This window comes from Leucopleurus acutus (assembly GCF_964270905.1).
Source record: "Leucopleurus acutus genome assembly, chromosome: 1".
In the NCBI taxonomy this organism is placed as follows: Eukaryota; Metazoa; Chordata; class Mammalia; order Artiodactyla; family Delphinidae; genus Leucopleurus; species Leucopleurus acutus.
Window position 1 is genome coordinate 172,321,886 of NC_139142.1, and position 15,693 is coordinate 172,337,578.

At 51.4% G+C, this 15,693-nt stretch overlaps 1 protein-coding gene across 1 annotated transcript in view; it reads right to left on the bottom strand.

Annotated features, from left to right (window-relative positions):
* Positions 1-255: 255 nt before the first annotated feature.
* The window catches only part of ENTREP2 (endosomal transmembrane epsin interactor 2), a gene marked incomplete at both ends in the record, with an annotated part of 358,528 nt that continues 343,090 nt past the window's right edge, over positions 256-15,693 (bottom strand). Inside the window, 4 exons of the mRNA XM_082851600.1 lie at positions 256-578; positions 1,548-1,622; positions 2,116-2,337; positions 11,351-11,426. Of these exons, the coding sequence (XP_082707726.1) occupies positions 256-578; positions 1,548-1,622; positions 2,116-2,337; positions 11,351-11,426 (696 nt within the window). The remainder of the gene's footprint in view (positions 579-1,547; positions 1,623-2,115; positions 2,338-11,350; positions 11,427-15,693) is intronic.

A 15,693-nucleotide genomic window follows, 5' to 3' on the forward strand; every position in this document is an offset into this window, starting at 1 on the left:
GTGGCTAGTTCAAGGTGCTACCTGCCTGACGACAGGGACTAATTCACGATGGACACGAGAGAGTCATCCACTGTATCACCGGGACAGGTAGAAGCGTCAGCCCCCAGAAAACAGCCGATGGGGTCCCCCTGGAGGAGGGAAGGGCCTCCGCCGCTTGATCCACCCGGGGAAGCAGCCTCTCCCCACAGGCCCGGCGTCCCCGGCAGGGACTCTGGCACCAGGTCTGTCCATGTCCACATCCAGACGGAGGCGCCTTCACAGCTGGTCCAGGACACGGGCGCTGAGAACGGCCTCCTCCATGTGGCACTCCTCGGAGGGGATGGCCGAGCGAGCGGAGCCCACCACGTGCCTCACCTCCACGGGAAGGGAGCAGCTCGAGTGTTCCAAGAACTTAGCCACCAAAACCCTGGCGTCTGCGTAGGCCTTGCTGTCCACTAAGGAGTGCGGCCGCTCTTTGGAGACTGTCTGTAAGGCCTCTGGCTTTAACCGCTGGTCCGTTTTCCAGGCATCTGGTTCCCTGGGGGGTGAAAGCTGGGGCCGACAGGCACAGGCAACCATGACAGAGTGAGACAAGGAAGCTGAAAACCAAGGGAAAATGCACCATCTGAAAACACCCGACACAAAACAGAAGGCAGCCGTCCACTAACTTCTCTGAAAAGCAAACACAGGGATGCTGGGGACAAGCTTTCCGCTGGGATTTCTGTGTTCCCCAGCTGGCCCTCGCTTTGCATGTCCCCTGGCATGGCCTGGCCCCTCGCAGCCCTGAGTTCAGCCTGCAGTAACCTAGAGGGGCCGCAGCCTCCTGGAGCCGAAGGCTGGAGATGGGAGGGCAAGATTCGAAGCCGGCCAGCGAGAGAAGTGCAGGGCGGGGCAGGGGTCTCCATTCCGTGTGCCTCCCTGCTGGAATTCCCGAGCTCGCAGGGGGGCTGCCCCTTCTCAGCCTTCCCCAGCTCAGTGACCTCCGCCCTTGTGGGCTGGGTGGCATTTGGAGACACGTCTGCCTTAAGAGCAGAGCTGGGGGTGGCAGAGGGGCAATGAGAGCGCCCTCCCCATGTCAAGGGCAGAGACAGCAGCCACCTCTCACGAGGCAGCAGAGTCGCCTGAAGCCCAGGGCCTTGTGCTCAATGCTCCCCAGGCCAAGGGCAGGGAGACGGAACCAGCTACCAGCGGGCCCCAGCCACTCCAGATGACCCTCCAGAGAGAGAAGCTCCGGGCGGTCAGCTGTGACCAGCTCGCCAAGCCTGGCAAAGCATGTGAAACTGTGTAAGAGTCACACGGGGGCCCATCCCCCCTCCAAAGAGAATCTCATAACTACAGTGACACAAGCAGCCGTGTGGTGGTAAATCATCTGTAGCCTCTAGTACATCTGCCAAGAGAGCAGGGGAGGCAGGGCAGGCCCATCTTCCAAAGCCCAGAGATCTGGGGCATCGCGTGCCTGGGTGACCCTGGGAGGGGCTGTGTTTAGACACAAGGCAGCCGAGGACCTCTGGTCACCCCTGCCCCCCACACTGTGGTTATCAAAGGGTTTCAGAAAAAGAGCGTCTCACCGGTTCCCCGTGCAGCCCGGGACAGTCCTGCTTCAAGGTCCTGGCTGCAGGATGGGGTGTGTGACGAGGCATCACCTTAACCAGAAAGAGAATTCAGTTAACACACAGCCGGGGAAAAGGAATTCCCGATAACACCGTAGTAACCCTCCTGAGGATAAGAAATGGATTTCAGATGCAAGAGCAGCAGAGGAAAACTCCTGCATTTAAGCCAGCCGGAACCCAGGTGGCTCCCACCCGGGGCAGGTGGCGTCCCCAGGGCCCGTCACTTCCTCAGCGTGGCCCCGGGCACAGGTAGCAGGCCAGTGCCACTGAGAGAGGAGGCTGAGGCGACAGGGCGGTGAGTAGGATGCAGGGGTGCGATCAAGCCACCGCAGCAAGCCTGGTGGGAGCACAGCAGGGGCCCCAGACTGTCCGCTCCCCTTACAGGCTCTGGACATCGAGACCACATTCCCCGTGTGGCCCTGAGGCAGGGCCCAGGGCTGGACTCCACTCCCAGGGGGCACCGACACCTGCAGTGTCCGGGCAGAGCCAGGCACGCCCTGGGGACACGGGGCTGGGCCAGCTGTACCTGACGCCCTGGAGGGGCCCCACGAGGTGGGGTCGCTGGCAGAGCGGGCCACGCGCCTGGGACCTGGCCGCGCCCGCGCGCCCTGGGGGGGGCCCTCAGGGGATGTGCGGCGTGGGTGTGCGGCAGGCAGAAGGGTGCCCGTGGGGCCGTCAGAGGGTGGGCGGCTCAGGCCCGGCGTCGCAGTGCCCTCAGGGGCCAGCAGGCTGGAGCTGTCGGCCGGCGCTGCAAGGCAAAGGACACGGCGTTAGCGCTGGTGCTGGGCAACTACCAAGCCGCCCCCACGCGGGACAGCGCCGCCCACGTGCCCATCCGCCACCCAGGGTCCTCCCAGGGGGTGGGGGCAGCCCAGCCCTCTGAGAACAAACCCCCGGCTGCAACTGTGCCAAAATGCGCATCCTCAGTGCAGCCCCGCCCGGCTGCGCGGGTGGGCCGGCCATCAGGGTGTGAACAAGCCCCAGGGGATTCTGATGCCCCGAGTGTGAGACCCGCTGCTCTGGACCGGTCATGTCATGCCACTGACGCTGGGCTTTACCCCTTGCTTCTCCGCAGGTGGCCCCCGGGGTGGAGGCTGGACCAGAATCTGTCTAAACAGGGTCCCCAGTGGACCTGTATACACATCAGGGCTTGAGGAGCACTGCCCTCTACCCTCTTCTCTCCCATCACCAGACCACCCCAGGGCGCCCCTCCCTAAGGCTCCTCACTGCCCCCCTCCCCCCACTGAAGGAGACGTTCAAGGCGAGTGGCCCGCGTGGGGAACATATGCTAAGAACCACAGCAGCCTGAACTCTTACAGTGGGGGAGGCTTTGAGATCTGTTCCTTCCTCCCCTTCCTGTGGGTCCTGGGGGAACTTCTCTGCTCCCAGGGGCCCTGCGAGCCCCACATCTGTGCACATGTCCTGTGCCCAGGGCCCACCCAGTCACCCCCAGCCCACAGCCGAGGAAACTCTGCTGAGAGAGGGCGGGGAAGAAGGCGGCAGGCCACCGAGTGGGAGCTGGCGGAAAGCGGACCCATTCCGGAGCACACGTGTTTGGCGCCCCCCATCCCCCACTGTCTGCCGCTGCCGTCCTGAGAGATGCTTTGAGACCATCAGTCCCATGAGTCCACCTGGAACAACAAAGATGAGACAGACCTCACATGCAAAAAAAAAAAAAAAAAAAAAAATTCTTCAGGACGATCAATCCTTTTCTTCTTTAAGATACCATAAGAGTAGAAGAAAATATGGGAGAATAAATCTACTGCCTTGAGGGGGTGAAAGACTTTGGAAACATGATAGAAACCATAAAGGAAAAGCTTGATAAATTTGACAACAGCAACAAAAACATGGTGAACTTGTGTACGGCAAAGGCCTCATTAACAGGCTTCAAGAAGCAAAGCCTGAACTGGGGAAGCAAACCTGCCATAAAGAGAGTCACTCTTACACATTTTCTCACTTCTCTATTTAACAAATATTTTTCTTATAAACCAAAAAAACAAAACAAAAAACAAAAACAACCAGAAATAAACGCAACAGAAATAAATGGACCCAAAACAGACCTACAAGTTGATGATAGATATGTAAAAAGGTGCAGAAACTCAATCCTATGTGTGTGTCAAGTTCACCTACAAGGATGGTAAAGGTCCCCAGGAGTGACAATGTCTTGGGGTGTCACAAACACTCTTGGTGGGAACATAAACTCGTCATAAAACCCTTCCAGGACACAGTGTAGTCAATACATCCAAGTCTAAAATACACATTCGCCTGGACTCTGCAATTTCCCTCACTGGAATTTATCCCAAGGAAGTAATTGGTCAAGTGCTCAAGACCAAATGTATAAATGTAGAAAAAAAAAATATACTTTCCTGTCTCCTTAGAAAAGTTCAAACCTAGACATTGTCATTACTAACACTCTCAAAATCTTTTCAAAAATCACCCAGCAAGTATATTAAAAGTCTTTTGAATAATATTCATTCCGTCACATTCTTTTTGATCCCAATTCCCTCTCTCTCTCTTCCACAGCTTTACTGAGGTATAACTGATATGCAAAACACCTGTGCCTATTTACTGTATATAATTTGATGAGACTGGACATATGTACACACCCTTGATCCCAAGTTTCTTTTTTTTTTTTAATTTAATTTTTTTTTGTGGATGCACTGGGTCTTAATTGCTGTGTGTGTGCTTTCTCTAGTTACGGAGAGTGGGGGCTACTCTTCACTGCGGTGCACGGGCTTCTCATTGGTGGCTTCTCTTGTTGCAGAGCACCGGCTCTAGGTGCATGGGCTCATTTGTTGTGGCTCGTGGGCTCTAGAGCACAGGCTCAGTAGTTGTGGCGCACGGGCTTAGTTGCTCCGTGGCATGTGGGATCTTCCCGGACCAGGGCTTGAACCCATGTACCCTGCATTGGCAGGTGGATTCTTAACCACTGCTCCACCAGGGAAGTCCCCCAAGTTTCTTAATGTCAGTGAAAATCCAGTGGCTGAGTTCCTCAAGGAAATGCAAAGAGTCATGAGTGACAAATGTGACCTAGCTCTGAATATAAGTAATTAATAGAAAACTTATAAAATTAGGACAGCATTACAGGAAAAGCTTATGGCCCAAGGCTGGTCACTCTCATTTCTGCACACCCTCCCCTCCAGGGTTGTGTCATGTGCCTACATTTTTATAGAAGTCATAATCGTGGTGGACCTCCAGGGTTTCACCTAATGGATCGAAAACATTTTTCCTAATAATGTGTGGTGATATATTCAGCTTGTGTAACACATTTTCCTGAACTCTTATTAATGGACTTCATTGTCCCCCTCAGTTTTTACTGTTATGGAAAAGGCAACAACTTATCTGCATGCTTACTCTTCCTTTTTCTGCATTACTCCCCGGGGGTGATTCTAGAAGTATGAGCACATCTAATGGCATAAATATTTTCATGGCTCTGCATCCCAAACGCTTTGCCAAAGCAGTGGGCTGACTTACAAGCCACCAGTTAGGGCCCCCATGTCCTCATCACTATTTTGTTATTTTAACAAATAGCAAAACAATATTGTTTAAAAGAACAATAACAGAATCTCCAAAAACAAACAAACAAACAAAAATTCTAGAGCTAATAAGTGCACTCAGCAAGGCTGCAGGATTCAAGGGGAATACATGAGTGAATCCCCTCCTATTGATTCAGAGTCAGTCCCACGTACTGACGATGAACACGCAGAAACCAAAGGTGTAAACCCAGTGCCATCAACAGTTGCTCCAGAGAAAAATGAAACACGAAACACACACACTAAGGAAAGCTGCCCAGGATCTGTATGCTGAAAATGATGCCGTGAAACCAAAGCTCGAAAACCATGGAGACAGACTGTGTTCACGCCTCAGAAGACTCAGCTCTAGAAAGATGGCGATTCTCTAAAATATGGCACAAATGAACTTATCTAGGAAACAGCAACAGACTCACAGACATAGAGGACAGACTTGTGGTTGCCAAGGGGGAGGGGGAAGGGAGAGGGATGGACTGGGAGTTTGGGATTAGCAGATGCAAACTAGTACATATAGGATGGATAAACAACAAGGACCTACTGTATAGCACAGGGAACTATAGTCAATATCCTGTGATAAACCATATGGAAAAGGATATATATGTATAACTGAGTCACTTTGCTGTACAGCAGCAATCAACATGGCATTGTAACTCAACTCTACTTCAATAAAAAGAGAAAGATGGTGATTCTATCCAAATAGCTGTACAGGTTTAATGCCTGTCAAGATCCCAGCAAGGGAGACTTCCGTGGCAGTCCAGTAGTTAAGACTCCATGTTTCCAACGCGGGGGCCATGGGTTCGATCCCTGGTCAGGGAACTAAGATCCCACCTGCTGTATGGCCAAAACAATGATAAAGAAATAAATTAAAAAAATGAAACACAAATACATGGAGGCTAAACAGTGTGCTACTAAGTAACCAAGAGATCCCTGAAGAAATTTAAAAAACACATAGAAACAAATGACAACAAAAACACAATGACCCAAAACCTATGGGACGTAGCAAAAGCAATTCTAAGAGGGAAGTTTATAGCAATTCAATCTCACCTCAAGAAACAAGAAAAATCTTAAATAAACAATCTAACCCTACACCTAAAGCAACTAAAGAAAGAAGAACAAAGAAAACCCAAAGTCAGTAGAAAGAAAGAAATCATAAAGATCAGAGCAGAAATAAATGAAATAGAAACAAATAAAACAATAGCAAAGATCAATAAAACTAAAAGCTGGTTCTTTGAGAAGATAAACAAAATTGATAAACACTTAGCCAGAATCATCAAGAGAAAAAGGGAGAGGATGCAAATCAATAAAATTACAAATGAAAAAGGAGAAATCGCAACTGACACTGCAGAAATACAAAGGATTATAAGAGACTACTACAAACAACTATATGCCAATAAAATGGACAACCTGGAAGAAATGGACAAATTCTTGGAAAGATACAATTTTCCAAGACTGAACCAGGAAGAATTAGAAAATATAAACACACCTCTCACAAGTAATGAAGTTGAAACTGTAATTAAAAATCTTCCACCAAACAAAAGCCCAGGACCAGATGGCTTCACAGGTGAATTCTAGCAAACATTTAGAGAAGAGCTAACACCCATCCTTTTTAAACTCTTCCAAAAAATTGCAGAGGGAGGAACACTCCCAAATTTGTTCCACAAAGCCACCATCACCCTGATACCAAACGAGAAAAAGATATCACAAAAAAAGAAAATTATAGACCAATATCACTGATGAACATAGATGCAAAATTCCTGAACAAAATACTAGCAAACAGAATCCAACAACATATTAAAAGGATCATACACCACGATCAAGTGGGATTTATGCCAGGAATGCAGGGATTCTTCAATATAGGCAAATCAATCAATATGATACACTGTATTAACAAATTAAGGAATAAAAACCATATGATCATCTCAATAGATGCAGAAAAAGCTTTTGACAAAATTCAACACCCATTTATCTCCAGAAAATGGGCATAGAGGGAACCTACCTCAACATGATAAAGGCCATATATGACAAATCCACAGCAAACATCATACTCAATGATGAAAAACTAAAAGCATTTCCACTAAGATCAGGAACAAGACAAGGACGTCCACTCTCACCACTCTTATTCAACATAGTTTTGGAAGTCCTAGCCACGCAATTAGAGAAGAAAAAGAAATAAAAGGGATACAAATTGGAAAAGAAGAAGTAAAACTGTCACTGTTTGCAGATGACATGATACTATACATAGAAAATCCTAAAGATGCCACTGCAAAACTATTAGAACTAATCAATGAATTTGGTAAGGTTGCAGGATACAAAATTAATGCACAGAAATCTCTGGCATTCCTATACACTAACAACGAAAAATCAGAAAGAGAAATTAAGGAAACACTCCCATTTACCACTGCAAAAAGAAGAATAAAATACCTAGGAATAAACCTACCTAAGGAGGTGAAAGACTTATACTTAGAAAACTATAAAACACTGATGAAAGAAATCAAAGATGACATACACAGATGGAGAAATATACCCTGTTCTTGGATTGGAAAATTCAATATTGTGAAAATGACTCTACTACCCAAAGCAATCTACAGATTCAATGCAATCCCTATCAAACTACCAATGGCATTCTTCACAGAACTGGAACAAAACACTTTACAATTTGTATGGAAACACAAAAGACCCCGAATAGCCAAAGCAATCTTGAGAAAGAAAAATGGAGCTGGAAGAATCAGGCTCCCCAACTTCAAACTATACTACAAACTACAGTAATCAAGACAGTATAGGGCCTCCCTGGTGGCACAGTGGTTGAGAGTCCACCTGCCGATGCAGGGGACACGGGTTTGTGCCCCGGTCTGGGAAGATCCCACATGCCGCAGAGTGGCTGGACCCATGAGCCATGGCCGCTGGGCCTGCGCGTCCGGAGCCTGTGCTCCGCAGCAGGAGAGGCCACAACAGTGAGAGGCCCGCATACTGCAAAAAAAAGACAGTATAGTACTGGCACAAAAATAGAAACATAGATCAATGGTACATGAGAGAAAGCCCAGAGATAAACCCACACACATATGGTCACCTAATTTACAACAAAGGGGGCAAGAACATATAATGGAGAAAAGACAGCCTCTTCAATAAGTGGTGCTGGGAAAACTGGACAGCTACATGTAAAAGAATGAAATTAGAACACTCCCTAACACCATACACAAAAATAAACTCAAAATGGATTAAAGACCTAAATGTAAAATCAGATACTATAAACCTAGAGGAAAACATAGGCAGAACACTCTTTGACATAAATCACAGCAAGATCCTTTTTGACCCACCTCCTAGAGTAATGAAAACAAAAACAAAAATAAACAAATAGGACGTAATTAAACTTAAAAGCTTTTGCACAGCAAGGAAACCATAAACAAGATGAAAAGACAACCCTCAGAATGGGAGAAAATATTCCCAAATGAAACAACAGACAAAGGATTAATCTCCAAAATATACAAACAGCTCATGGAGCTCAATATCAAAAAAAACCAAACAACCCATAAAAAATGGGCAGAAGACCTAAATAGACATTTCTCCAAAGAAGACATACAGGTGGCCAAGAGACACATGAAAAGATGCTCAACATTACTAATTACTAGAGAAATGCAAATCAAAACTACAATGAGGTATCGCCTCACACTGGTCAGAATGGCCATTATCAAAAAATCTACAAACAGGGGCTTCCCTGGTGGCGCAGTGGTTGGGAGTCCACCTGCCGATGCAGGGGACGGGTTCGTGCCCCGATCCGGGAGGATCCCGCATGCCGCGGAGCGGCTGGGCCCGTGGGCCATGGCCGCTGGGCCTGCCCCTCCTGCACTGTTGGTGGGAATGTAAATTGATACAGCCACTATGGAGAACAGTATGGAGATTCCTTAAAAAACTAAAAATAGAACTACACATGATCCAGCAATTCCACTACTGGGCATATACCCTGAGGAAACCATAATTCATAGAGTCATGTACCACAATGTTCACTGCAGCTCTATTTACAATAGCCAGGACATGGAAGCAACCTAAGTGTCCATCGACAGATGAATGGATAAGGAAGATGTGGCACATATATACAATGGGATATTACTCAGCCATAAAAAGAAACAAAATTGAGTTATTTGTAGTGAGGTGGATGGACCTGGAGTCTGTGATACAGAGTGAAGTAAGTCAGAAAGAGGAAAACAAATACTGTATGCTAACACATATATATGGAATCTGAAAAAAATGGTACTGATGAACCTAGAGGCAGGGCAGGAATAAAGACGCAGACATAGAGGATGGACTTGAGGCCACAGAGCGGGGAGGGGGAAGCTGGGACAACGTGAGAGAAGCATCAACATATATACATCACCAAATGTAAAATAGTTAGCTAGTGGGAAGCAGCTGCATAGCACAGGGAGATCAGCTTGGTGCTTTGTGACCACCTAGAGGGGTGGGACAGGGAGGGTGGGAAGGAGGCTCAAAAGGGAGGGGATATGGGGACATATGTATGCATATGGCTGATTCACTTTGTTGTACAACAGAAACTAACACAGCATTGTGAAGCAATTATACTCCAATAAAGATGTAGTAAAAAAATTGAAAAAAATGATGTATCTTAAAAAAAAAAAAAAAGCTTCCAGCGAGGTATTTTGTAGATACAGGTGAGCTGATTCAAAAATGGATATGGAAAGGCACAGGCCCTACAGTAGCTGCAATCTTGACAAAGAAGAATGAAGTGGGAGGCATCCCTTTCCTGATACTGAGGCTTAACAGAGCGACAGCCATGAAGACAGGGTGGAATTGGCAGAGGGGCTGACACACAGATCAATGGGACAGAACAGAACAGGGACCCAGAAGCAGACCCATGCAACTATGCTTGACTGATTTTTGACAAAGGTACAAAAGCAAGAAACAGCCTGGAACAATTGGACCTATACGGGCAAAAAGAATGACCTTGACCTCAACCTCACCCCACACAGAAATTCCGTTACTACCTGCTTGGCCTGCAAGCCCCCTGCCAGAGCTTCTTGTGTGTTCCTGCCTACCCTCAGGGCTGGCCCCTCAGAATCTCTCGGTGGAGCCCAGCTAGCTGCCCAGGGTCGTGAGGCAGTGAGGAGGGCCCAGCCCTGCTGAACGCCTCCAGAGGGGCATCTCAGACACCCTGTCCATCTCCACCTGCCCCGAGGCCACAGATAGAAACGGGCCCTGGAGCCGCCATGCTGCCTGGCCTTTCTAACCACGCTTTCCTGGAGAACCGGTGGTTTGTGGGAATCACGTGGCTGGAATGGGGGGCCCGGCTGCAGGCCCTCCCCCCACCCCAAGCTTTAGAAGGCGCTGCGCCCTGGAGTAGCCTCTGGAAAGGTGGTCCCTGGATGCCACCTCTTAGACAAGCTCCTGACGGCTGCCTGGACTCACCAAGGGAAGGGCAAGGTCACTTCCACATTCAACTGTAGCGACCCGGGGCCCCTGCCGCTCAGAGGTGGCCTCGTGAAGGACGGCCCCTCCTTATTTCTCTTGGACGTTACTTGAAGTGGGGATGGCAGCAGCACAGAGGGCCACCATGGTCACGGTCCTTTCTGGGACGCTTAGTCATCTCCCAAGGTGGCCGACTTTGGTCTCCAAATAAATGCACCCACACGAGCCCGCTGGGGACCTCAAGACGAAAGCTCCCCAGGGACGCACCCCCCACCCCCCCCATCTGTTCCCCCTGCTGCCAAGCTTGTCTGCTTGCCTGTCACCTCGGACCACCTTCCCCGCCCCGAGGTTTGTCCTGTGGCTCCCACCCCGTATTCGGGATCTGACTTCTCACACTTTTCCTGCCACGCCCTCCAGGACACAACCTCAGGCCCCTGCCCTCCAGCCTCCCCCTCCGCAGCCAGTGGGCAGGGAGCCCCCAGCTCTGGATCCCCCCGGCCCAGCCCAGCCTGGTACGATTTTGCTCTGGAAAGGGTCCATCGCAGACTGCGTCGCACCCTTCTTCAAATCCATACTCCTCGAGTGAGAGAGAAAGGGCGCTGGGGGAGGCGGACAAAGGCCCCCAGGGAAAGCAGGAGGCCTCCCAGCTCTGACCACTGGGCGCAGGGAAGGAGGACAAGTGGAACCTTCCATGTACTTAGCAGGAGAGGCTGCAGCAAATTCCCCCCCTTACAGAGGAAGAGAAGGAAAAGGGAGGAGACACAGCCTGGAAAACTACCAACTTAGTGTTTCAAAGACTGAAAAGGGTACGATTACCTTGCGTGCTGAAGCCCGTGGTGGCGTCTGGGTCCCCGGAGCCGGGCTCGGTCACTTGCGGGTCCCCACTTGGAATCTACGGGAAGAAAGAGAAGGCCGCGCGTGGGTACTCTGCTGTCTGTGGGGCACATCACAGCAGCCTCCAGAACGGCAGGCTGACCCTAGAGCTTGTCTTCTAGAGACAGGTGCTCAGGTTGCAATCTTCTCCCCTAAATGTGTGGGGCGGGGGGTGGGAGGGTGAAGACGCCATTGCCAAGGCCAAAGCCCCTTCCTCGGACCTTCTGCAATGAGAACCGTGTGCCCCCGAGGGCCCACCCTGAGCCCACTCACCTTCCGCTTACGGGCACCATTTGGGGCTGGCGGAGGCCACACAGGGTCCCCCCGTCACCAGAGGAGGTGGGACAGCCCCTGCCCTCACTTCCCACCCCCTCCTCTCTTCCCTGAAGAGTAAGCCCACGACACCAACACTCATAGCACCCCAATGCTTTGGGCCGGCAGTTTGGACACAAGTGGGCACTGAACGAGCTCTGGACGCCCCAGAGCTGCATGTGCCCTGCCCTCCCTTCTGCCTTCCGCACGTGGAATCAAGAGGCTGCCCCCAAGGCCGCCCTCCCTGCCTAAGCTCTGCCGGGGTCCCAGCCGCACAGGGGGCCTACACCGGGTAGAGTGCGGGGCCCCGAGCCCAGTCACATGCCATCCCTTCCTGGTGGAGGCTGGCCGTGAAGCTCGAATGGGGTTGGACCATCATCACACCTTTGCAGCTTTCTTCTTGAATGAGAAGAAAGGCCTCGGGAATGTGAGGGGACAGACCAGCCTCCTCTGCCGGTCAGGGATGGGGCACGTCTGCTCCCCGCTTGCCGGGCTTGGATCTGCCCCACGCGAGCGCGTCTGTCCCATTGCTGCTTTAGGGCACAGCGGCCCCTCCCAGGCCGTGCGCCTGAAGGCCATGAAGCCTGTATGCACGTGTCCCTGTGCCATCTCAAAACACGATTTCTGGACCCTTGTGGTATTTCAGGACCGCTTGCCAATCATGAGCTGGGGGAGGCCAGGGAAGGTGAGGCGGGCCCCTGCGGCCTGGTCTGGTTCCAGCTCAGTAATTATATTTCTGCCTCCCTGGACTCCTGCCCCTTCAATCGGGTAGCTGATGGCGCCCACCTCTCCTCTGTCAAGAGGGCTGGCGTTGCAGCAGGTGCCGGGCTGCCGCTGAGCAGCAGAGAGCTGCTCAGATGGTCCCTTGGATCCCACGTGTATGTGATACCGTCCTGCACTCAACGCTCCCTCTCTGCCAGGGAGGGGAAAGGATGGGAGAATTCACACCGCCCCACACCAATAACCTGTGTGGAAAATCTCTGTCAAGAATCTCCTGCCAAATCAAAAAAAAGGGACCATGCCCCGGAGGTTCGTTTCCTTTCATACCTCTCTTCCTGTATCTAACCCTCAACTGGACTCTTTTTTTCTTTTTTCTAGGGGTGGGTGGCAACTTCAGTCCTGAAAAAAAAGCTTCTGGTAATAAAGAAATATACATAAAACAAGAGAAATAAAACACACAGTGAGACAAGGTCAGGAGGAAATTGGATGCGTGTCATATTTTGCAGAAGCATCGCTGGCTTCGCTCTGGCTCCCGGTCAAATTTGGTTTCAAGAGGAGACAGCTCCTGGGAGCAGGAAATTGATCACCTCCGGCGAGCAGGGTGTCAAGCACTGAATTAGAATGTGGCCTCCCCTGATGTCCAAGGCCACCTTGCCGCAGCAAGGCCGCTCACTTCACAGGGCATTGTCCATGAAACACAAAGGCAGTGGAAGAGATATATTTGCGGCACAGAATTGAAGTTGAAATCCGAGTTTAGCAATAAAGGTTCGTAACACAGCTCCCGCAGGGCTGTGAAAGGAGAAGCCTCATGTATAACGTAACGTGGACGCTCCAACGCCTGCATTTATTTATTCCCAGAGGCACTATTTTGACCACTTATCGTAATTGAAAACTCAATCGGCATTTAGGCAAATAAGCCAAGTTCCCCTCATCTCCCTTTCTCCTAGGAACTTGGGGGCGAAGACGTCCTATATGGAAATTCTGCGCTATTTCTGTAATGAGTTTCCCACTCCTGGGTGAGGTCAGCTGGCTATGTCCCAGGTTTACAAAAAGCTGTTATCAGCCATCACGGAAAAGGTGCACTAAGGTTTTCGGCTCGTGTCCCAAGGCAATCTTCGAAGCTACTTCACTTACAGACTTTCAAATGTAAAGGTCATTTCATTCGAAAATATAAATAATAACTTCGAGGACTTGGGGTTGGACACACCTCTGTCACGTCCATTGCCTTTCTCACCACTTCTCGTCCCACCTGCCATATTGCCACCGAAATTCCTAAAGCACTGCTGGGCCACGTCGACCCCAAACGCCCAACTGTTCAAAGGCAGCTCTATAGTGTGGCATCCCAGGTCATGGAATCTGCACCCAAATGATTTCTGTGAACCCCCTTCCTGCCCTTCAAGCCCCCATGAGCCTCCCTGGTTCACACGCCCGGTCCCACTCAAGGTGGCCCAGCTGGTCCTTGCTCTGAAGCCCCAGAGAAGCCCATTCTCTGGTCCCTGCCCTGTGAACACAAGGAAGCGAATCCCATTGGTCTCCCGATGCTATAGCCCGTGGACTGGCGCACAGTCTCACGGGGCCCCCAGAACACACGCTGTCATTCACACAGGGGCATCAACTAGGCAAATTCTCAGCCACTTCCCTGCTGTAGAAAGAAACTCCCTCCCTCCAATCTGGCCCCCAAAGCCACAATCTCAGGCCACGGGAGAGAACGCATCGCAACCCAAGTCAGAACGGAACCTGAATGTGGCTGAAACACGCGGGTCAAAACGAACGTGCTGGCTCAAGGGGGGGCTTTTCTTCCCAAATGAAAAATCTGTCCAGATGAGCGGTCTCTGCCGCGCACAGACCTGCACAGCCTCTGCTTGCTTTCCAAGGGGGCGGGCGTCCAAACAAGTGCAAATAGGCCATTCATATGCGTTTGTCCTAACAAGGGGGTAATTACCTCCTCCTGGCCCAGGGAGCGGGGGTCCTGCTGTAAGATGGCTGCTCGTGGCTGTCCCGTCGGGGGACTGGGGGAGGGGGGAGCTGGCAGGTGCAGCCTCCCCTCCGTGGGCAGGATGGGATCCTGGACTCCCAGACTCCCTGGGGGGTGTCTGTGGAATTGAAAAGTGCTGTCAGCCCACGGGGTCAGAGAGAATCAGCTGACGAGGTGCAGCTGCCTCCTCGGTGCTGGTGGCGGCGGGGGGCGGGGGGGGGGTGCCTGTGGCAGCCCATTTATCACAAGTGCTACCAGCCAGGTGGGCAGCCCAGGAAAGGGCGGGGGCCACGTCCTCCCGGGGATAACATTCATGCAGGGGCTTGTAAGCTGGCGGTTTCTGAGCCAACGCAAGCTAATGTGAGACAGGCCTTTGCCCTTCAAAAGTTCCTCCCCAAAATCTTTTGAAAGAAATCTCCATTTAGAGAATTCCCCATTCTTTTGGAAAATGAGGTCACGTGGGTCTTAGAACCAGTATTATCATCCTCTGATATAGTCTATTCTTCAGAAAAAAAGAGTAAAATAGTGATAAACACTAGGTGCACGTGTCGGGGGTGCATCAGATGTCACGCCCAAACCAGAGGCTGCTTCCCAGCACGCCGGGTCCTTGGAGGCCCGGCGAGGCAGGGAGCATCATGGGGGTTCTCGCCGGCTCCAGCTCCGCCACTCGCCACAGGGTGGCGCACACAGACCCATGAATTATGCACGGTTCCTCTCTTCTGGACACAGAGTAACAGCTCACAGGGACGAAGGAGAGGCAGGCTGGAGCCTGCAGCTCTGTGAGGGCAAAAGGCAGGCTCGCCGTGCAGAGGGGGAGGCGGCAGGGCTCCTCCCGCCCCCAAGGTGGCCGAGGAGAGTCACACAGCCTTGTGGGCTTCCTGGGGTTTCCAGGCCCCTGGCCGCCCTGCTCGGTGTCCCTGCTGGTTACAGGGCGAGCTGCCCGTCTGCACCTGGTTCAGTCCCCTCCTGCCTTCCAGGGACCTCTCTCCCCTGGCCCTGGGGAGCCGGCTCCGCCCTCCAGCCCTGGCATATCCCCATGGTAACCCCTCCCACTCTATTCCCGCCCACCCCCTCTAACTACCTCCTATCCAGCCTCTTCATCGAGCATCTTGCCAGAGCGATTTACTCCAGGCCCCAAAGGTGTCCTTGGAGCAGCCGCAGTGGGGACTTTGGTAGGCATGCAGATTCTCAGCAGCCCCCTGACCCTGAACTCCGGAGCCCTGGAGGTGTGCCCGGCCATCTGCATTTGATTGACAAGCCCTCCAGGGAGTCGGGATGC